The sequence below is a fragment of the Ylistrum balloti genome, unplaced genomic scaffold (assembly GCF_031769215.1).
Source record: "Ylistrum balloti isolate Yb309-2 unplaced genomic scaffold, AGI_CSIRO_Ybal_v1 Utg370336, whole genome shotgun sequence".
Taxonomy (NCBI): domain Eukaryota; kingdom Metazoa; phylum Mollusca; class Bivalvia; order Pectinida; family Pectinidae; genus Ylistrum; species Ylistrum balloti.
In genome coordinates this window covers 259239-283576 of record NW_026782243.1, presented here as the reverse complement: position 1 = coordinate 283576, position 24338 = coordinate 259239, and the positions used below count along the sequence as shown (strand labels likewise).

The 24338-nt window shown below is 36.7% G+C and overlaps 1 protein-coding gene across 1 annotated transcript in view; it reads right to left on the bottom strand.

The window, feature by feature from the left end:
- LOC132553563 (cell adhesion molecule DSCAM-like) overlaps positions 1–22345 on the bottom strand; it is a 39452-nt gene extending 17107 nt beyond the window's left edge. The window contains exons 1-10 of the mRNA XM_060217818.1: positions 22315–22345; positions 16683–16841; positions 16309–16455; positions 15638–15931; positions 11595–11864; positions 10794–11090; positions 2789–2899; positions 1166–1324; positions 818–972; positions 323–449 (exon numbers count right to left, since the gene is read on the bottom strand). Coding sequence (XP_060073801.1) covers positions 323–449; positions 818–972; positions 1166–1324; positions 2789–2899; positions 10794–11090; positions 11595–11864; positions 15638–15931; positions 16309–16455; positions 16683–16841; positions 22315–22330 — 1735 coding nt within the window. The 5' untranslated portion in view covers positions 22331–22345. The remainder of the gene's footprint in view (positions 1–322; positions 450–817; positions 973–1165; positions 1325–2788; positions 2900–10793; positions 11091–11594; positions 11865–15637; positions 15932–16308; positions 16456–16682; positions 16842–22314) is intronic.
- Positions 22346–24338: the final 1993 nt, after the last annotated feature.

Below are 24338 nucleotides of genomic sequence, written 5' to 3'. Positions count from 1 at the left end.
AAAATTACAGAAAAGGAATATTTTATTACACAGTAGATTTAAATCTGAATATGCGATATCCGTAACTTGTCCATAGTTTGTTTTAATTATTGATTTATTAACGATTTATCTCAATTTTATCAAATACAATATTTTCTTCAAAGAGGAATTAATTGTATGATGGAATTTTAAATTTTCACCAACTCTTCTTTCATAGGCTTGTGACAATTTATCGTAAAAATCAGAAATCTATACAACACGAAAATTAATATTCTGACAACTTTTTCAATGAATTACCCAAACAATTAGTAAGTAATATAATACCAAGGCTGATAAACCATACCGTCCACGTGAAGAGGAGCTGTGAAGTTGACTCCAGCCGCGTCATTCTGAGCCTGACAAGTGTAGTTACCGTTATGTTTGGGAGTAACATCACCGATAGACAACATACTACTGTAACTTCCAACCGTCTGTCAAATACAAACAAGTCATGGTATGATTTAATTTTACAAAAGACAATGTTTTTCACTGCCGTCCCGGCTGTCCAGTAAAACAAAATACATATCAGCAGCAAAATACATAAGATTTCATCTGATGTATTATAAAATAACAGTGAACCAACCGTCTTTGTGATTTGAAATATAACAAGAAATTTAATATGTAGAGTAAATGAATTGTGAACAATTGACACGTATAGAACGAAATCACATGAAAGACATTTTCCCTGTAGCAAGTCTGTAGCTTGCAAGAGTTATCTTTCTTACTGCCCTTGCTCAAAACCGTGTTTCCCTTACATTTACACCACTCCCTCCTTCAACTCTGTTTCTCAATATTTTACCGTGATGGTGATTCCCATGTCTGGAGGAATTTCCTCGCCGTCCTTTGTCCACTTAATCTGTAATGGCTGGTCACCACTGCTAACGACACAGGACACAACCACACGGTCACCCTGCTTCTTGCGCGGAAAGTTGAACGGATCAATCTTCGGTGGCTCTGTGAATCAAAATTTAAATAAACAAAACAGACTCTGTAAGGTTCTACTAACCGTTAAATATTCAGCAAAATAACACATTAAATCATTAATACGGAAAAAAAAACAGTTTACGATTCTCATCTCTACAATAATTGGTAGACCGGTTTGTTGACTTTGTCTAAGACATGTTACGATGTTTGAGGGTGTACTCACCAAGCACGGTAATGTAGAGGCTGCTGCCATTGCCCTGACCATCACCATTCTTTGCGGTACACGTGTACTTTCCGATGTCCTGATACTTTTGAACCTTCTTTATTAAAAGAGTTCCATTGACGACATCTTGGAGATGATTTCGAGGAAGGACGAAACCACCTAGTCAACAAGCAGACACAGTTTACATAAATCACAAGTGTAAAAAACACTTTAAATTCCAACCGATTTCCACCAAGTTATAGCAAATATGTAATATTCCGACATATTTCTACCCAGCTATAACATATATATAATATTCCTCCAGATTTCAAACCAGCTATCGCAAATATGTAATATTTCGCCAGATTTCAAACCAGCTATAACAAATATGTTATATTCCAACTGATTTCAACAATGCTATAACTGATAACATTTTGTTTTGACCTTTTACCATATATAGTATAAAACTTCGGCAGGAAACGCAATGATAATTTACGTAGAATCCAAATAATGTCATGCCCCAATAAGGGAATCGGGTTAATGATATATAAACCATTTAACATTTATATCTTCATTGCATAATGAAGTTAGATATCCTGCAATACGATCGTGATGCCGAGTCTAAAACATTACCCATTATCTTATCGATAACGTGTGGTAAAGTGAATAATAGCTTGGTTTAGTATCTGTTAATTACTTTATCAATTATCAATTTATGTAACTTAGCTGATATCAGTCACTGGTAGACAACAAATGTGTATTGGTGTGTGTGTGTGTGAGGGTGTGTGTGTGTGTGTGTGTGTGGATGTGTGGATGTGTGTGGGGGGGCCAGGGGGGTGAGGGTGTTTGTGTGTGTGCTCGCGTACGTGTGTGCGTGTATGTGCGTGCATGCGTGCGTGTCGGTGTGTGTCAGTGTGCGTGACGGTGTGTGTATGTGTCAGTGTGTGCCTGTGTGTCAGTGTGTGTGTGTGTCGGTGCGTGCGTATCGGTGTGTGTGTACGTTCGTGTGTGCGTGTGTGTCAGTGTGTGTGTGTGTCGGTGCGTGCGTGCGTATCGGTGTGTGTGTGTACGTTCGTGTGTGCCTGTGTGTCAGTGTGTGCGTGTCGGTGTGTGTCAGTGTGCGTGTCGGTGTGTGTATGTGTCAGTGTGTGCCTGTGTGTCAGTGTGTGTGTGTCGGTGCGTGCGTGCGTATCGGTGTGTGTGTACGTTCGTGTGTGCCTGTCTGTCAGTGTGTGTGTGTGCGTGTCGGTGTGTGTCAGTGTGCGTGTCGGTGTGTGTATGTGTCAGTGTGTGCCTGTGTGTCAGTGTGTGTGTGTGTCGGTGCGTGCGTGCGTATCGGTGTGTGTGTACGTTCGTGTGTGCCTGTGTGTCAGTGTGTGTGTGTGCGTGTCGGTGTGTGTCAGTGTGCGTGTCGGTGTGTGTATGTGTCAGTGTGTGCCTGTGTGTCAGTGTGTGTGTGTGTGGGTGTGTGTCGTATGCGGTGTGTGTGTACGTTCGTGTGTGCCTGTGTGTCAGTGTGTGTGTGTGCGTGTCGGTGTGTGTCAGTGTGCGTGTCGGTGTGTGTATGTGTCAGTGTGTGCCTGTGTGTCAGTGTGTGTGTGTGTCGGTGCGTGCGTATCGGTGTGTGTGTACTACATATCATACCTTTAGACCACTTGATTGACTTCACTGGGTAACCAGCAACATAACACCTGATGGACAATGGTTCGCCGGCCGTAGCGGTCAGATTCTGCATCTTACGCACATACGGGATGCCTAAGATTTGGAAAAGAAAGCAAGACAATACGTAGCTGAAATACCAGATGTCGTTAGAATGCGCCATATCCACATACTACTATGTATAAATCTTATATAATCAGGCCCCACTTGTATAAAACATCTCAACTTGAGATTTCCTCAAGTCGAGATTTTCCTCAGCTGATATCTCCTCAAAAACGGCTTGTATAAAATTTCCTCAAGGAACAGGAGGAAGGCATCGGCTAGGATGTCCTGAAATTCCTTGAGGAATTTTCATACAAGATATTTTCAAGGAGATATTAGCTGAGGAAAATCTCGACTTGAGGAAATCTCAAGTTGAGATGTTTTATGCAAGTGGGGCCAGAATATTAATCATAATATTTTACTCTCAAGAGATAATTCATACAATATAAAGCATATGTACTTATGCTTATAATAAATATTAATAATACTTTTCATCATAAGAGAAAAAGCACAGAACATAAACCATTTGTAACAATGTTAATACAATTGTGAAATCATTTGTTTTTATCATAAGAGAAAAATCACCCGGTGTAAAACATATGCACGAATGTTAATAAAATTGAGAAATATTTCGTTTATATCTTGGGAGAAAAATCACAAAGCATATGCACTTTTACATCGAAAGACAAAAATTTCAATAAGATATATTAACAATTTAGTGAAAACGATATTGCATGTTTCGAACATAATACATTTAAGGGTTGAATCTTGCTTTGGTCGATTGCATCGGGTGATGAATTGAATGGCCCTTGAGACAAATTCAATGAATGGCAAAGCATTAAACATGTGTAATCGTTCTCTCCCCATACAAAATCAGTAAAGGATGTATTCATACGCCCAGATCAATGTTAATCTTGTCAAATTCATGGAAAACTGAAACAGACTAAATTTGTTAGTTGCTAGTCGAGTCAAACTAGAAAAGAAATTGAAAAATAATTCCTTATTGTGCACCTTCAATCTACACTATTCATTTATCAATATGCTATGAAGCCGCGAGGAGAAAATTATTGGCGTCCCTATAAACCCTTTACAGATATCTGGTCTAGTATCCAGTAATGAAAACGCGTGTGTCGTCATAGTGTCTTTATATCTCATACGAACTCGCCGGTATGATTAATTTTCGCCCGTATGTTTATGTTTTGGTCTCATGAACATGAAACACAAAATGTACATAAAGAGCACAATCGAATTATGTCAGTTGACAAGACGGCTCAAACATCTACTTGTGTTTATTCCTAAATATATTTACAGGTGGTGTACTTATAGCGAGTAATTAAGTTGGCTTGCAATGTGTTACAGCTTTATGTAAAAGAATCGCTTGTAGATGACCGTTTGCACGTGGTGACACATAGTTACCAGGTAATCTATGTTGATTATTTTATATATCGTCACAGAGTGTGAACCATAATCGACGATTTAGTTTACTGTTTGTTTTACGTCCTATCAACAACACAAGTCATTTAAGGACGAGTCAATCGTGATTGGTGGAGAAAAGACGGAGTTCTTGAAGATGGCAATTGCGCCAGGTATGCCAATCCCATTCTGATGTTTAAAAATATATAAGAGTTCGACCATTGTAAGTGAATAAAAAACGAAATTATCGGAACAGAAAGGCAAAACTTTTTTCAACTAGATATCTGCTCCATCTGGGTATTTTGTTTATTTTGAATATTCTGAGAATTAATTGACGAAATCGCACACGACGCACAGTGTCACAACAGTTTGCTTTAAACAGATCGAGACGACCTCCATCACAAATCATTGTCCCGACACCGTTATCGCCTCAACATAACAATATGATAGATTAGTTCGCGGGCGATCGGGTTCGAACACCGACCGATAAGAGGGCGAAACATAAAGAAGGGTTGATTAATTACTATGATAAGGTGATGGCACGTTAACTTGCCATTTGGTACTTTTTATGAGATTACAGACGCCATGTTTATGTGGAATTCCCGCGATTTCTCTTCCAATGACAAAAATCACACTGAAAGTCACCGAACTTGGTTATCGCACATTTGTGATGGGACCAGGGGAAGGGACACGAAAATATTTCTAAAGTTTTCTACAATGGTTATGTAATCGGCATCCTGCTAAATGCTACGATTTATTGTCAATACTATGAGAATCAAACCTTCATTATTTTGCTTAATTCAAACTGTTTGGTCAAAAAGGTGAGGTTGCGACATATTATCCTTTTCGTTGCCCTATCCCCCCGTCGGGAGCCTCAGCACGATAAGGCCACGTCACCACGTCAATGATTTGTTACATAACTTGATCACATTTAGTTTTTTTTGTAGCAACGCAAATTGTGTTTTTATAACTTTTTCCAGATCCAGTTGACATGACAGGGAAAATCAATCAAAACTCCAAAGGCAATCGTGAGGACATTTCCCGTGTGAAAACGGAAATAAAAAAACAGGTTCCTGTGGCCAGCATATTGGTATGTCAAGCTGTATGCTTTGTTGTTTATTTTCTCTCTTACATAACACAACACTGAGCTTCCATGCAAAACATCAATACATCATAGCACACGTTAATTTGAATTACAGTATTTGCAGGTAAAAATTCATGTAAAATATTGCAAATTTCGAAGTTGAAAATTTGGTGTTACTTTTGAAATCATTTGTTTTCTGTAGAAATACAAACCAAAATAGAAAATTAAATTGGGTTAACTAATAAATGTTTAACTAGAAGGTCGCCTTTGTGTGTATCAGCGTGATTTCAATTTGTTGTGTAACTAGAAACTCCGAACCATTGTAATAGTTAGTACCCGGGAGATGTCTGCCTTCTATCATTCGCCATTAGATAACGTCATTCCTTGTTTTCACGATTAATTTCCCCGACATTTGAAGCATCATCAGGCGATACCGGTATTTAACTACTTCAACCAATTCAATTTTTAGGTGAGGACCGATTCGGGATGTGCATCTGCATGATGATGTTTCCACTGCAACGAAGACGATGTCTATGCCAAAACTGGACAATCCTATATATACCAACATACATGAACGATGGGTCGTTTTGCACCAAGAGAGATAAACCAATCGATGTAAGAAACATTTAAAGGGTAAATAAATGTTCAGCGACCACATTATCATTTTTAAAAAATTATTGCAGTATCAACATGTTTACGAGTTATACTTAAAGCTCAATGCTGAGAGCACGGCAACAAAATACCTACAGAAAATGAGACTCTAGATGAGGTCTACTGAGAATAAGATCAAATGTTCAAGAAGGTTAAGCGTCTTCTGTTTCATCGACGACACATGTTATGTAAATCTTGCTAACCAAATAAGTTGTATTCTCCTATGTGAAGATGGTGAACAGCCATGTACTAATTCATTTAATTTATCAACTTATATCAGTCACTTTTTCTAACAAACAAAAATAGTTCGATTTGAAACATTTTTTTCACTTTTTCGTCATTTTCTGAAATGAATAGTGTCGTTTTGATCCACGTCGAAACCTCATTACTTACATACAGTATATTGGTAAATTTAAATGTTAGTGATGTCGGTGACCCTTTCAACGCCGCAAAAAATATAAAACGCAAAATTTGCCTGTTTACTAGTTATTGTTTACACATGAGTAATACAACCCTGGGGCCGATGTAGCTACATACACCTGAACTAGTCGTGAATACTTATATAACAAGTAATTCTAGTCAGTATGTAAATCTCTGATCTAGCATGACAGGTCAGCTCCAGTTCATGTTAGAATTTTCCCTGGTATAAATGTCCATTCTGATGTTTTCAGATTTTTAAATGATTTTAAAAAATTGAGGAGGGGTGCAAAAATATTCCGATATACCGTATTTGAAACATTCACCAACATATCGTTTAAGCAATCACTTTTGAGCTAAAAACAAATACAGTTTCATGTAAAAAAAAATCTTGTCATCTTCTGAGAAGAATAGTGCAATTTAGATCCACATCGACCACCTTTTAGTATTACATCAAAATGATTAAACATTTAACCGATCGATTTGTGAACCTTTGATTAAAACTCCCTGTTGGATGATTTTGGTCGACATCTACGCCTGGTGGCCCCCGCTGGTCTTTATATTTACAATATTCGCCGATTTTCAGGATTGATCAAGGCGACAAAAATTGCATATTCAAAAACGGTTTCAGTAACTGGTGATTTGCATATGATAAGTCCTATGAGTTATTGGCAGATATGATGAGATCTGTTTCCGTTGTAAATCGAGGGAAATGGTATTAAAATGATACAACCAGGATATTTCCGGCCTATTGTTATTCAGCTCTTCCATTTATCGAAAAGCAAACTCGTATTGACATTTTGCAAGTGGGGTCATATCGATTTGCGAGGAAACAGCCTACCGTTTATAATACTTGCCTGCTATAATTTTGAGAAAATGTTCGTCAATCTCAAACTTTCAATGAGGATTACAAGTCAAAATATTTCCACACGGATTTGCTTTAAATCAATGTCTGTTTAGGCTACGATATAGCGCCTTCTCTCGCGGGACAGGATGATAAATTAGAAGTTAGTGTATCGTCTGCTCGTTACAATTAGTAACAGATGATCGCTTGACAAGGTCAGAATGGCGGGATGTTGGTTGAATCACTTACAGCTATAATTGCGTTCGAGTGATAGGATTGCATTTCTCGTTATTCTATTAATTATCTGACATATGAAATTTACTACATATTGAACTAGTACACCTCCCATCTCGATTTCGACATTTCGTCCGATCACTGATGGGGAGGAGGGGTGCTATTAACATTTTTGTTGTTTTCGCAGGTATAGACAAGCCGTGAAAATAATATACATCGCATAAGACTAAAGAAGACAGGAATTTGTGTATACTTCAGTGGTGTCCGTGCATATTTTTACTCTTAAAATGTGTCTATACACGTAAGTATTGTACGATTTTGTAAATGGTGTGTCTTCTACACCTTATTTAGTCATGAATACCCTTTTCGAGTTATCAAAATGACGATCCGTGAAAAAAAAATTGAACGAATGCATACAAGGCTATACGAGCGCGGTGCTCGTATGAATACGTGGTGGTCTTGTTGTTACAGAACATCTTTTGTCGCCGTGAAAGACAATTACCTCGCGGGACACATGGTCATATTCTGCTTGGGTTTCCGTGTAACTTTTCATCGTCTTTCAGAACTCTTTGAATTGAACGTTCATTGTATCTATAATGTATGATCTGTATTTCAAGTTCAAAACTTATATCTCCATGTTGCATATAGTGTATAGTTTAATAGCTTTCGGCTGATATCGACCTGGAGAAGTCGGTAATTGTTTTTAACATCGAATAGACTCACAGTTAAGATTTACGTTTTCTCATTTTTTTTTTTTTTTTTTGTTTTTGTTTTTTGTTTTGATTTTGTTTTTGTTTTTTATTTTTTATTTTTATTTTTTTTTGTAAATATAATTCGTCTTTTGCTGTATAGAAAAGTAATATTTGTCACCCCAAGTGAATAATGTCATGTTCTAAAATAACAACAAGAGAAACGACATGAAATAACTAGACCTACTAACGAGCATGAAACACGTCCAAATGTATATCGTGCATGGAAGTATAACATTTTCCATTGAAATCATTGTGATAATTATAAAATTTCCCAATATGTCTAACCATTGTTTAATGTGTGGTATGTGTGAGTAATTTTTTGTATTGTCTTCGTCTTCATAAAGTGGTAGATCGACTTGAAGAATCGACAAAGATAAGGGCATTAAGTTTTCAGCTATATGTACATCATTAAAATTTCCGTGGCTAGTATGGTCGTCATACTGGGGTTTATCTATTTTCCTTTAATATTTGGATCACCATCATTTTAACACTTGCTTAAAATGCTTTTTGGCTATTTATAAAGAACGTTCGGCGTCCACCAGCCGAAGGCATTATTGGGACACAACAATATGGTTCTCAATTATACTTTGTGATTTTTTCTTTGTTTTATGTTCTATGTATGTAATGTTTTGTAATATTTGTTTCTTGTTTAAGGGGGCGGGTTGCATTGATAATTTGATGATTTACTTGTCCGCACTTTCGTCAGTACTTCATTGATCATATGTCTATTCAAATAATACGGATTCCATGACCATTTTTTTTGTAAGGATTCAGTACCAATATTGGACCATACCGTCGATATTACTTACCAGATTCTATATATAGACGATCCAGTACCAATATTGGACCATACCGTCGATATTATTTACTAGATTCTATATATAGAAGATCCAGTACCAATATTGGACCATACCGTCGATGTTACTTACTAGATTCTATATATAGAAGATCCAGTACCAATACTGGACCATACCGTCGATATTACTTACTAGATTCTATATATAGAAGGTCCAGTACCAATATTGGACCATACCGTCGATATTACTTACTAGATTTTATATATAGAAGATCCAGTACCAATATTGGACCATACCGTCGATATTACTTACTAGATTCTATATATAGAAGATCCAGTACCAATATTGGACCATACCGTCGATATTACTTACTAGATTCTATATATAGAAGATCCAGTACCAATATTGGACCATACCGTCGATATTACTTACTAGATGTTATATATAGAAGATCCAGTACCAATATTGGACCATACCGTCGATATTACTTACTAGATGTTATATATAGAAGATCCAGTACCAATATTGGACCATACCGTCGATATTACTTACTAGATTCTATATATAGAAGATCCAGTACCAATATTGGACCATACCGTCGATATTACTTACTAGATTCTATATATAGAAGGTCCAGTACCAATATTGGACCATACCGTCGATATTACTTACTAGATTCTATATATAGAAGGTCCAGTACCAATATTGGACCATACCGTCGATATTACTTACTAGATTCTATTGATCAAAATATTTATTGAATTATCTACATGTATCGTGATCTGTTACATATAGGAATACTGCAAAGTGTTTATCAACATTGGAGCAAGCAATAAGTCAAAACAATTAATCAAAAGACGTATAGGGATTGCAAAAAATTAAGACATTATTCATAAAGATAAGAAATCTTGTTATTCCGATTCACTTAGTAGGAATTAATTAGTAAGTTCATTAAAGCATGGGTTACTAGATATTTAGTGACTCTCCCTTGCGAACGCCAGCAGGTCAGTGTAACAAAGAACATCCACTCCATAGTGGACTGGGAATAAATGCCATATCATCTCGCACTCGGCGCTAACACATGGCCACTTTTAGAATATTGCCTCATAATGACGAATGTAACAAGGGAAATCTCTTGTGGTTCTCGTCACGATCACAGAGGCCTCCGGATACGAAACTAAACGGACAGCTCTCGTTACCGGCACAAATACTACTGACAGTCGGTGCGTTGTTGATTAGCTACCATGTTCAGACAGGTCGGTTTGTGATGTAACGATCGAAGATTTACTTTGGAAGTATTTTATTTAATCAGTTCAAATACGAAGACGACCTTAGTCTCTAGTGTTAATGTATGTAGTGTTTATAATACCAATTTGAAGCGGTGATGCTGAAGAATCATCCTGGGAAATATTCCGCTCTTCTCTTATAAATTTGAAACGGAATTAAAATAACAAAAAATGCGGGTACTAAATGAAGGCATTACGCCTTTGAGAGGATGAAGCGTCACAACACATTCATTACAAGGAAAAGAGTGAAGGCATTTTTTTCTAATGCAGGAGAACAGACAGCAATGAACTAAACATATATATATATGTTTTTCAACATCTTTAATTAAAATCATTTTCGTTCCGAACTGAGTATAGACAAATGTCTTGTTCCATAATCAAAACTATATTAATAAAAATAGAAATTATCCATTCTGACTATCATTTCCAGTGTGTATTAATTTTATGTTTACTATTCACTGATTACTTACCATAAACATTGATTCTCCCAGTGTACGAGATCTCACCCACTTCGTTACTAGCTGTACAGGTGTACTCCCCTCCAAACTGGATCTGGACGCTGGTGATATTTACATAACTAACAACGGTTCCTAGAGAGTTCACAGAACTGCCCACGTGAACGTTTGAATCATGTGGTATTACGGCGCCGTCTAAAGTCCACGTGACCTTCGGCGTAGGGTTTCCCGCCGCCGTACATCGTAACGACGTTCTCTGTCCATTTAGCACGAACTGGTCGACAAATGTATCGACAAAGGACGGATGAGCAGCTATAGACAAAAAAAAACCATTATTCATTAAATATTCCAAAATTATATCAAGACGAATGAAAACAAACCAGGAAGAGTTATTATTTTATTCTTAAATCATTGATTCCCATGTATTAATTTGTATATATGTCTCTAGTGGCATGTGCCCTGAAGTGTTTTACACTGGCTTCGCCAGTCAGAATGCAGTTGCGATGTGATATATTCAATGTCGCTGCGTCGTAAATTGATTTTAACTGAGGATAATTGCATATATTTTCTTCATATTTACTTCAAAACTCATCAAAATGTATTTTCAAAATTATGCATAAAAAGTATCTTAAATTTGTTTTTTTTTTTATTTTATTTTATTTAATTTGGGCTTTTATTGAAACTCGTCTTGAAGTTTCAATTTTTGCTTGATTTTGCTTAATTTCTTATACTCGTTTCATAAAGTTTCAAATGAAATGGAAACATATTAATAAAGGCTATTTAGTTTAGTGTAATTATGTTCTATAAATAGCCTACATCCGAGTAGAAGTTGTGCAGTGCCCTGTGAGCTAGCCTCGTCATTAGTAACAATACACTGGTACATCCCCTGGTCCTGGCGACTAATGTCCACAATCTCTAAAACAGTATCTGATTGGATGGATATCCGATCGTCAGCAACCAATAGCTCTCCATTCTTATACCACGTGATAGACGTTATTGGGAAACCAGATACCGTACAGTTGAAGACAGCTGTCTGTCCGGAATCAATCACCTGTGTCGGAGGGTCAATGTACGTGATCAGTGGGGCTGTAACACAGAAAAATAATGATACGATGATTAGCGAGATACAGCACTGGCAACACTCCTTTATATTAGCGCAACGATTAGCGAGATATTGGTACACTTATTAGCAGGGCTTCAACATTGGCAAGGCAATTATTAGTACAATGAATAGCCGGTTATAGCACTGGCAGTACATCTTGATATAAATCACTAAAAGTACTTAATACAAAAATAATAGTATAATGATTACTGGGGCTACAACACTGGCAAGGTGTATTGATATTAGCGGGTTAGTGGAGCTACAACACTGGCAAGGTGTGTTGATATTAGCGGGTTAGTGGAGCTACAACACTGGCAAGGTGTATTGATATTCGCGGGTTAGTGGAGCTACAACACTGGCAAGGTGTGTTGATATTAGCGGGTTAGTGGAGCTACAACACTGGCAAGGTGTGTTGATATTAGCGGGTTAGTGGAGCTACAACACTGGCAAGGTGTATTGATATTAGCGGGTTAGTGGAGCTACAACACCGGCAAGGTGTGTTGATATTAGTTGATTAGCGGGACTACAACACTGACAAGGTGTGTTGGTATTAGTTGGTTAGCGGGACTACAACACCGGCAAGGTGTGTTGATATTAGTGGGTTAGCGGGACTACAACACCGGCAAGGTGTGTTGATATTAGCGGGTTAGTGGAGCTACAACACTGGCAAGGTGTGTTGATATTAGCGGGTTAGTGGAGCTACAACACTGGCAAGGTATATTGATATTAGCGGGTTAGTGGAGCTACAACACTGGCAAGGTGTGCTGATGTTAGTGGGTTAGCGGGAATACATCACCGGCAATGTGTGTTGATATTAGTTGGTTAGCGGGACTACAACACCGGCAAGGTGTGTTGATATTGGTGGGTTAGCGGGACTATAACACTGACAAGGTGTGTTGATATTAGTGGGTTAGCGGGACTACAGCACCGGCAAGGTGTGTTGGTATTAGTGGGTTAGCGGGCAAAGTGTGTTGATATTAGTGGGTTAGCGGAGCTACAACACCGGCAAGGTGTGTTGATATTAGTTGATTAGCGGGACTACAACACTGACAAGGTGTGTTGGTATTAGTTGGTTAGCGGGACTACAACACCGGCAAGGTGTGTTGATATTAGTGGGTTAGCGGGACTACAACACTCGCAAGGTGTATTGATATTAGTGGGTTAACGGAGCTACAACACTGGCAAGGTGTATTGATATTAGTGGGTTAGCGGGACTACAACACTGGCAAGGTGTATTGATATTAGTTGGTTAGCGGGACTACAACACTGGCAAGGTGTATTGATATTAGTGGGTTAACGGAGCTACAACACTGGCAAGGTGTATTGATATTAGTGGGTTAACGGAGCTACAACACTGGCAAGGTGTATTGATATTAGTGGGTTAGCGGGACTACAACACTGACAAGGTGTGTTGGTATTAGTGGGTTAGCGGAATTACAACACTGGCAAGACACCATCGTTTTGTTACAGTGACTGACAATGAACCTTAATATCCGGTGTTGGCGGGGCTACAATACTGGTAGTGTAACTTAATACTGATTCGATTCACTTACTTTCCAAGAAATTCAACACGATTATTAGCAAACAATGCTTAGAATAGGGATACTGCAGTAAGACATCAATGGATGTGAAGAAATGAAGGAAAGATGGATCCTGCTGTAAATCTATCATCTTATAGAGGGTGTTTATGTTGCTATTTCAAAGATGGGATAAAAAAAATGCTAAAAACGTAGATCAAAACATAACGTATTAGAACAATTCATAGCATTTTTACCACTCCCGTGAAAAGTACATCCAATGTACTTTACGTTTTGGATTAAACTTCCGTTTTTTTTTAAACTCCGTTTTTTGTCCTTGACGACAACTTGGGAGTATAGACATAAGGCAATGCTTGTTTTATGTTTGTTTACGCAGATGAACCTCATAACTGCAAACAACACCTAGAACAATAAACGGCTCGGGCAAGTTGATACCAGTAGAAACAAACTAATCATAAATCTCCTAAAAACGCCTCCGCTTTTTAAAGCGTCGGAAAAAATTTACGAGTTAGGGGAAAACTACAAACGTCAGCGAAACCTCAGAACTTTAAAAAGCATACAGGAGTGGTCCCGTTATCAATTTCAACTTGGCGAAGTCTATTAAGACTGGTTCTATCCAGCGTCAAATTAGCAATACCTCAGGGCAGCTATTTTGTATTTATGTTTCATTTTCAGAGGTTACAGACACCATGTTCAAACAGCTTGATTCAAATTCACCAAATCATATACATTTCTACAGTTGTTTTTTCCAAAAACCAAAATCGGTCTTGTAATGTGGTTACATATGAGTTGATTCCTTGTGCACCAAACGTCTTTTTGCAGTTGCAGCAATTGAAAAAACAGACTGTACTACACTACCTCGAGTGATAAGCTTGGCGTCCCTTGTCGAAGCTGCTTGGCAATTTCAACGTTGACCTTCGAGTCATACCACACCTCATAAACGTTTGCAGAAAATGAATATTTTTTTTGTACACAGCTAACCATGTAAAACGATCGATCGCGGAAAACCTAATTGGTAAAAGTAAGAAATGGACTCTATATTACATTCCCAAAACACAGCACTTGCTGTCGCTTAATCGCTTTCTTGAAATAAAAACTTGTAAATTTGTCATTAGAATTTTAGAAAAAAACGTCTGAACGCTAGTAAGTTCGGGCACACAGATGAAACTTTTACGGTTTCTTAAACTCGTGTTTTGTCGGAAAAAGGTCCACAAAACACAATTAGTTTGATAATAGGTTGTTAAAGTGTTGTAAACAAGGAGAAATTGATGAGAAATTACTAAATACTTATTACTGCAATTCATTAAGTCGTTCATCTATTCTTAACATAAAACAGCGTCACCATCTGTCTGTTTCCTATTTAAATCGCTTCACCAGCGTACCTACCACCGTGTTTTACCCTGAACCGAAAAGTCTTTTAAAATATCATCATTAATTAGCTATTAACTTATATTGAGCCTTAATCACCATAAGTTAAATGAAAGAAAAATTCAATTTGCTGTGAAAAGATAATCAACTATTGTAATTTAGTTGAATTATTGCATGATTTGAGAAAATGTTTATAATCACAATTCACACATTTGTAACAGGGATACAAGTCGTGCCTAATTGGGGAACAACCTTACGCGTAATCTTTGTATTGATGTTCTGAACAATAGAACAGTAGGAACGCAGACATGTCGAAGAAATTGTGTTATGTGAATTAATTTTTACGCGCAATATTCTTTTTTTTTTCTAAACTCAGAACAACAGATAACAGAACAGCAGAAACGTCGACATGATAAAGAAATTTTGTAATGCGAATGAATTTTTACGCGAAATATTTTTGTCTTCTTTTCTCTCAACACAGAACGACAGACAACAGACAGTACAAACGCAAACTTGTCTAAGAATTTACGTAATACGAATGAATGTTTACGCTGTTATATTTTTTTCGCTTTCTCGAAACTCGCGGGGGGGGGTGAAAATGTTGATACATGCCAGTAATTATACTAAAATAAATTCAAATAATTCAATATCAAAGATAATCAAATTATTTCAGCATCATCATAATTCTGAAATATCGGAAGTATCAAGTAATTATCAAGTTTCTGTTAATCTATGTATGTTATGCCACACGTGAAATATAACAAAAAGTCGACTATTTACAATAAAAACACGTGTAAAATTTAAATAGGCATGCGGTAAACGGCGCTAACTTAGTATCTATGGATACGTACATGTGACGATAAGTTCAGTCACAGCCGTGGCTGATCCGTGTTCGTTTGACGCATTACATATGAAATGTCCACTGTCTTTCACTGTCGCCGCTTTGACCACTAAATTCCCGCCTTTTTGGACAAAATGTGTATTGTCGATGACAATACTTGTGGTAGGAGAGTTCATGTGCCATCGGTACTTCGGTAAGGGGTTGCTACTAGCAACGCATGGGATTTCAACAGCTTCACCTTCTTTGACCTTGACTGTACGCGAGACGTCATCCATGGTCGGGGCCATCCAGCCTACAGGAGGGTCTGGAAATAAGATCGATTATCGATTAAAATCTTTCATGTTGTACTACAAAGTATTATTCTTAATTTCATAAAATGAGACATATTATTTTCAATATCATAAACTGAGACATACTATTCTTTATATCATAATCTGAGGCAACGTTACCTTCATAATCGCAGAACAAAATTTCATCCTGATGTTTAATTCGCCTAAAATTATGTTATTCATCTCGAACATCGAAATTGCAATTTCGCTCTTTGCGAGAACGGCTAATAACAATTGCAGCGAGATTTGTCTCAGTATTCAAATAAAATGCATTGGATAACGGGACACATTCCAGAGACGTTGTTGTCATAGATGTTTCATTTGTATTATACAACTGTACACCGATACTTACCGTGAACAGTAAGGTATGCATATGAGCTTGATTTCTCTTCCCCTGTCAGCGTGTTTCTCGCCACACACCGGTAGGTGGTGAACTGGTCGTCATCTCTGATGTCCCGGATGTGTAATTCACCGTCATACAATAGACTTGTCCTTTCATCTATAAATAAGTCGGTATGATATAGATAAAAAAAAAATCATTTTAAATGCGCGGGAAAACACGATGTTTGCTACATTTTATTTGAAGATATCAGCTGCAGTTAAACAGTGAAAATAGAAATGTGCATAGATATGAAAAGATGAAAAGATTTGTGGAACGTAAAGAAACATTTCCAATGTTTATTCCCTAACAAGTATCGACGTTTGCTGAAGTAATTAAGTCCTTACCTTCAACAATCGGAGTAGTACCCTGAACCCAGCCGACGACTTTGACGTAATCTTTGACGAAATATGGATTTATACTACAGCGAAACACGGCAGTGCTTCCGCGCATCGCCCACACTTCATTTGACGTCAGATGGTACGTCGTGTATTCATCCACCAACACTAAAACGACAAGGAAATACCGACATGGAAACAAAATTCCAGTAAAAGTACATGTAGAATGAGACAATGTGTTCCAGAAGAGTAAGCGTTTTCTGCTTCATCGACGACACTTGTTATGTAAATCTTGGTCAATACAAGTAAGTGATGTCACGTTCTCAAATATGAATAAGGTATACAACACCGGAACCAACAGACGAACTAACGAGCATCGAATAAGTCCAGCTTCATGTCGCACAAAGAAACAGAATAATTATCAGTGAGATCGCTATGACCAACAATTGAAAATAGTCTAAAAAACATAGTTTACATTTAACTACACTGGACTATCTACGCTCTTTTGTTGTGTGTGTATGCTTTTTTCAAATTTTTTTTTTTTTTTTTTTGTGTGTTTTTTTTTCAGGTCATCTAATATAAACATGCGGTCGCATTTAGTACACACAAGAAACTGACTTCACAAAGACGCTTCAAAGCAATGCGGTACATTATACAGTGTAAGTACTAACAAATATGTTTCATAGTCCGTGAGACGTAACACCATTCTACATTCCGGAAGTTGTACAAACATTTCATATTCCGAATGTCAGTTATGACTATATCCGTTCTACATGTAACACCATTCACGAAAGATATAATATAGTGAAAACAGGCCGTGCAGTGTCCAATCGATACAAAACTTTAATGAAATGAAATTAGATAAGGGATTTTATTTCTTTCTGAAATTATAATAAAAATAATTGAGTCATAGATAGGACTTTATATTTTATTAGTTTTTTCCCTTAGTGATACCATCAATAAAGACTAGCAATGAATCATTCATTTGAAATTTAAAAAAGAGCATGTCACCTAAAAGGTTTTATACCGCGTTAAACGTAAATTAGCTTGCTATTAAAAAAACAGCCGCTGAGAAAACTGCAATTTACATCCCATTTCAGACCTGTAACGCATTCTTAACACCGCTGTATAATAGTCAGATTTTAAAATAAAATGTCTGAATATTTTATATCTTTACAAGCCTATTATCGAGCTTAAACTATCTCGACATATTTTAATAAACTGTTCACGTTCCTTACAATTTCAATAATTCAAATCATCGAATTACAAAAAAATAAAAAAATAAAATAAAAAATAAAATAAGAAAAAAACACGTAAAATTTAACAGAAGCTAGTAGCTGAATTTTCATTGCATATGGAACATGTCATTGGAACCGCTTGATATTAGATTTGCATGTTATCGAATTTCAAAGCCTTTGCGAAATAAAATTTAAATTTCAGAAGCACGTGCAAAAACCGAGTTTAAATGACAAGTATCCCCATACACACTCTTTCATTGCAATGTAATAACTAGGAATCATAAAATGCGAAATATTTGAATATAACATAAAAGTTAATTTATTCCGTTTTTAGTGTTTTCTCAGTTTTTCTATGAAACATGTTATTTAAGTTTTTACAGGTTTTACGAATACATAGTTATATTTAGGGGTATAAGCAAGATACATAGTTATGTTTAGGGGTATAAGCAAGATACAAAGTTATGTTTAGGGGTATAAGCGACATACATATTTATCTTTAGGGGTATAAGCGACATACATATTTATCTTTAGGGGTATAAGCGACATTCATAGTTATCTATAGGGGTATAAGCGACATATATATTTTCAGAGGTGTAAGAGATATAAAAGCGAATTTCGATACTTTTTCTATTTTTTTTCTGAACTTTACACTGTATCTATTTTCAATCATGTATATTTTAAATCCGAAGGGTGAATTTTCAAAAATATACATCAAAATGAAAAAAAGAGACATTATATTTAGCATATGCCTTACTAAGAGGTTTCTCCTCTTTTTAAATTTGAAACAGGATTTTTTTCAACGATGTATAATTTTGTTATATTTTTTGTAAATATTTACCTAGATAGATCCGCAACAGCATAATAGCTTTTATTGGATATATGGTAAATGACAACATGAAATTATCCGAGAAAGAATTTAAAATGGATTTTTTAAAATCTCTCTACTGCGGTTATTGCATGTGTCATTATAAAACGATAGGATTGAGAAACAATAATGATTTATTATTATTAGAAAGCAGCATGTTTTATGTCAATGATCCATTTTAAACACACTCTGTGTATCACCTAGGGGGAAATCCATCATATATCGGGATATAAAAAATAATAGTAAAAAATGGGACACAGTTACCATGTACATCAAAAAGTCCGAGATTCGAGATAATCACTCCTAGTAAAGCTGACGTCATAGTATTACTGGTGTGGTCCCTGGAGTGACGAAGGGCTTGGGCTCAATAATCGAGTACAACAATACTCGATATAATGAGGAGGATGAGAGGAGAGGTCGAAATACAAAATAAATATATTGAAAGAAAACTAACCATATGCTAATGACAACCAATATACTACGTTGTTTAAATTCCCCGATTATTGAGTAATATTTCGAGAGCCTCGCGTTCCCAATGGACGTTGGCTGTCAGCACGCTTTCTACACTGCATTAAATACTCCTGATTTATACAGTAATATGTCCATTAATAGCCATTTAAAAGGGATTTTATGTAACGAAATACCGAGTTGAATTTTCTAATCACTGTCTAATGCTTTAACAACTCACATGGCGGTGGAATTGCATAAAAATCTGTCCGATTCACAGCGTACTTTGTTTTGAAACGTGTTTTACGTCTTAAGAGCACTAGACTCACCGGAAAGTACAGTGCCCATTTTAGTAGTTAGAAATCACGAACCGGAAACCGCTGTAACCATTTTTCTAGTTAGAATTATTTAAACCGCTTCCGGTTTTGCACGTGACATGCGAACTGACAATACCTAAAGGTTGGCAAACATTGGTTTTCCATTAGAAGCTGCAAGGATTTGTTGAAGTAAACATGATTTCTTACATTAGTTTGAAAATGAAATAGAAATAATATTTGCATAAATGAGAGACTTATCTACGACTGATTGCGTGCAGGTAATTAGAAGCTATTATTGAATTCGACCTGTGTACTCACTTGGAACATATTCTTGATCGGCTATGTAGCCTAAAAAGGCCATGTGTGTTGCTTTCTCATTAGAAATATTTATTGAGCGATTCGAACTATAAAATTCGTAATAAAATCTACCATTGTGCATATCGTAGCTTCATTGTACAAAACTCGCCGGTAATGTCCATTTCTTTATTGATAAATCCGTTTTCCGCATCATTAATTGTGACAAAAGAACGAATGTGAATCGAGAAACTGCTTCATCATGATTGTTCCTAATTCGAATATGCTAATAGATAATCGCCATTTTTTTATTAGCTTTCGAAGAGATGACTTTTTAATGTATGGCTACCTGTTCACCTGTTCAACATAACTGAGAAGGTTCTAGGAATTTTTAATCCACCAGGAAATATTCTCAGTTGCAATACGTCTTAAACATTTGCACCTATCAAAACTGACAATAAAAAACAACTCAGTGTCGTATTTCCTTCGGAAATAGTTTTATAATTAATAAACATAAATCCTCTCTATTTACTTTACAACAATTGTGAAACAAGTTTTTCTTAATTATATTGATCACTCTGGAAGCGCGCGAGGGGTCTTAGAGTGGAGGAAAACGGAGTATCCGGGGAAGCCACACGTGGTCGGGCAGGTGACCCAATATTATTTTCACGTCCGGGAAATAAATGCCGGGCGGCTAGGTGAAATGCGAGTTCTTTTACCACTGCGCCACCCGACCACCCGACATTTTGCTTTTCAATTATTTAATTATCTTTATGATTATTTGTTTAAATGCATGTAATTGTTTACTTTTAAAAAAAAGTTTTTATTTAACTGAGAACAAAATCATGGCCATGAAAATGAAAACCCGTCTATTTCGTTATTACTCTTCAACTGCGCATGTTATCACAGTTATCGCCCTTTGCGTCATGACGTAAATTTAACACACATATTTGATAACAAGATAAATAAACGAAGGAAGAGTTTTCATTTGCCGACTCGTTTTATTTTTTAAGTTGTGTGTGGGTTTTTTTTTTTTTTTTTTAAACATTCATATCAGACCCGCGCATGTGCAAGCGTGACGTCTTCACAAAGTATCAAAACTAAACGCATGCGCATTGGACCTGATAAGAATATTATCCCAGGCCGATTACATAAATTCCACAATCGAGATTAGCTTTAATTGGTGTTATTATCGATCTAACAGGACAGGTAAATCACGGCACGTGGCAGTCCGTGTGGAGGTAAGATCGCAGGGCCTGATGGTTGACAGGTGTAGCGCGTTCGACCGTCCACCTGTAATTACCTTTACAGGTAATCAATACTCGCCTGTTTAAGGCCAGGGACAAATATTTCTTTGATTCTGTGCAGTAGTACAGCTTGTTATCATAAGTCACGTGATGACTCAACATAACACATACTTCATTCATTAATTATACATTTTATTTCAAATACAGTAGATGTACATATATATACTTTTTTGTGAAGAATCCATGAATATACAGAGTGTACCGACAAAGCAGCCACTGTATAATATTCAGTGTTCAGTTTATTAATTAAGGCAGTTTTCTTCTAATGCTTGGCATTTACAAACAAAAAACAGCTATGTGAGCCATATTTGAAACTCATATCACTTATTCAATCAGACTTTTTCAATTAAAGAAGCAAGTCTGAAAACATAGTTATATCTGATACTGTGTAGCATTGTTGACAGTCAAACATCCTTAATATTTGGTTAACTGATGGAAATTACGGATCTGAACCTCATGTACGACCCGAGGTGCAACTAAAAAGAGACCGGTTTGTCCTGTCCAGGTTTTTTTGTTCTATTTGTTTAAGATGGCATGTGACAGAACTCCCGAATGTTGTTCAGTGAGGTAGCCACCTACTACAACTAGAATACCCCGTCGCAATATGATCCAGCAAACAAACATCAGAAAGTACGCGAACGTATTCTTGTGTTCTGGACTTATCAATAATTTCTGCCTGCAATCACGATGCTCGGCACCAAGTCTCGGCACCCCGACAGAAGGGTTTCTGTTATTTAACGGTAATAAACTATATCAAACACACAGTTGTAACATCTACATGTAAACGTTTTGATATTTTTTTTATTTCAAGACTTAATCTGATCAAACTATTAAGCGTTGCCACATTGATTATATCACCTGGTGCAGTATGGCTCTAATATGTCTTGCCTGGGGTCTTTTCGCAAAATCAACAGCAGCACCTGGGAGCAAGACCACGTGGGAGCCAGCAAGACCATGTGGAGTCATATGAGTACAATATGGTTGTTAACAGAACCAGGTTGTATATCGATAATAATTTCATTTCAAATTAATTCGATTTTTAAGATTTCCATGTTTAAAAGTGGAAAAATATACTTCATGCATTGGTACAAACACAAAATGGTAATATTTATCTGCAGCTTAAGCGCCTAACTGACTCTGAATCCACTTTACACATCTGGTAGCATCACTTACCTGCTTTGACATCCATATCTCGGCTGATGATGATTCCCGCGTCATTTGAGGCGACACATCTGTATGTGTGCGTATGTACTTCAGCGAGAAAATCGTTGGAATCAAAAGGATAGAAATACAGGGTATTGTTTGGAAGAATCTCGAGGATATCCGGAATGTCTTCAACAGCAGTGCCATCTTCCTTGATCCAGTCTAGTGAAGGGGCTGGACGACCAAACGCTGTGCATGGAACGGCGGCCCCTTTCGTGTTTCCGAACGTCAACGAACTTGGAGGTTCAGAAATGAATATAGGGCCCCTCAAATTATCCAATGGGGACTCGGTCGAACGCCCTGTAATTACATATGACGTGTTAACAATGAAGACAAAGAGATATGAGACTTTTTGTCTAAACCATTATACAAGAATATTGTTCGATGCAGTTTCGCTTTTATAAACAATAAACAAACGTTTGCATCTACGTAAAATTGATCTTTACCATAAAATTTGATGTTTTTTTCAGGAAGATTAAAAGATATTTTAATATAAAAATCTTATAAATTATCAAATCGAATTTATTTCTTTTCTTTTCTGATTGTATTTTCAATATTTTTTAGCTGAAAGGCAATTCAAAAACAAATACAGGTTATATAAGTGCAGAAATGCATAAATAAAAAGTTTTCCCACATACATTTTGTACTCAACAAAATCTTATTTCACGTCAAAACCAACACCAGTGCTGACAGGCCGTTTGCGTTAACTGATAAACTTTGAATCCTCTGTTGATTTTATGACAGGAAAAGATGCTTTATGCGGTATGATTGTGATATATTTATAAATAGTAACAAAAATTAAATATCGATGTCAAGAAAAAAGTAACACTCTAGAGCTTGAAACCCGTGATCCGGTTTCATCGTGTAGTTTATCTCTCTAAATCAAATTCAAACAAGGTCATAAGATACGAGGTTTCTAAAAATTTGATCAGGCAATGTTGGAAGTCGAGAAAGCAAACGTCGTCTTAATATCTCTCTACCCAGGATACCGTTACTGTCTAGCTGTGGTATCCTTCAATCTGATTCAGATCACAGCTTTGATCTCTGTTCATATTAGAACGTTAGCCATTGGACCAACGGAGTCGAAAACGTCACTGGCGGGAATCAAAAGCGTGTATGAGTAAGCTTGTAGTGTCCCTAAGAGTATCGAATGACTTATATTAAATTGTAATTAACAAAGTCAAAAACAATCAACGTGAATGGCTATGAAACCAAATCCGCGTAAATCAATTTTGGAGATAAAATGGAAATCAAATGAGTAAATTGATATTGATGTGAAAAACAATCTCTGACTTTCTCTTGTGAAAGGATCACGACGCCATCTTGACGTCGTAAATTAGCAAAGTGGTTAACATCAAAAAGGTCGTAATTGATGACGTCATAAACAATGCCTCGTTTTCATTTGTGTCTCGTGACTATTGATTAAGATTTTGGGAGGGACTTGTGGCAGATAGTTTAACTCATTAAGCAAGACTCTAAACAAATTTCCAATTTGACAATAAAATACTTGCTAGTTTCTGGTTTAATTCTAATGCTTTCCATTGGACGACCATAGTCAATCTTTTGAATCAATTACATTTGTACCCTAGGTAAGCCATAAAGGTTTTATTTGCTTGCAATACAAGCGTCTCTACTTCATGGTCCTTGTGCACAAAACACAAAGAGCATGTAAAGAAGAATTTGATTCTAATTTCTGCTATGATTAATATAGTTACAATTCCTTTGTTTTTAATGAAAACGTATTCCTGATTCCGTGCGCGTGTATTTTACACAATTATTCCCCGCCCAATAAGCGACATTCGGGATGGTGTAATTTGTACATTGTGTTCTGGTCGCAAAACCTATCAGTAGACATGACACCCGTCAGTGTGAGCTAGCCAGGACCAGATTGCAGCATCCCATAATGCTACATGATTAACGATAAAGGAATGGGGCCCCACATGGGGACTCTCATGGCTTCTTTATTGTCATTATATAGTACGTTATTGAACCCA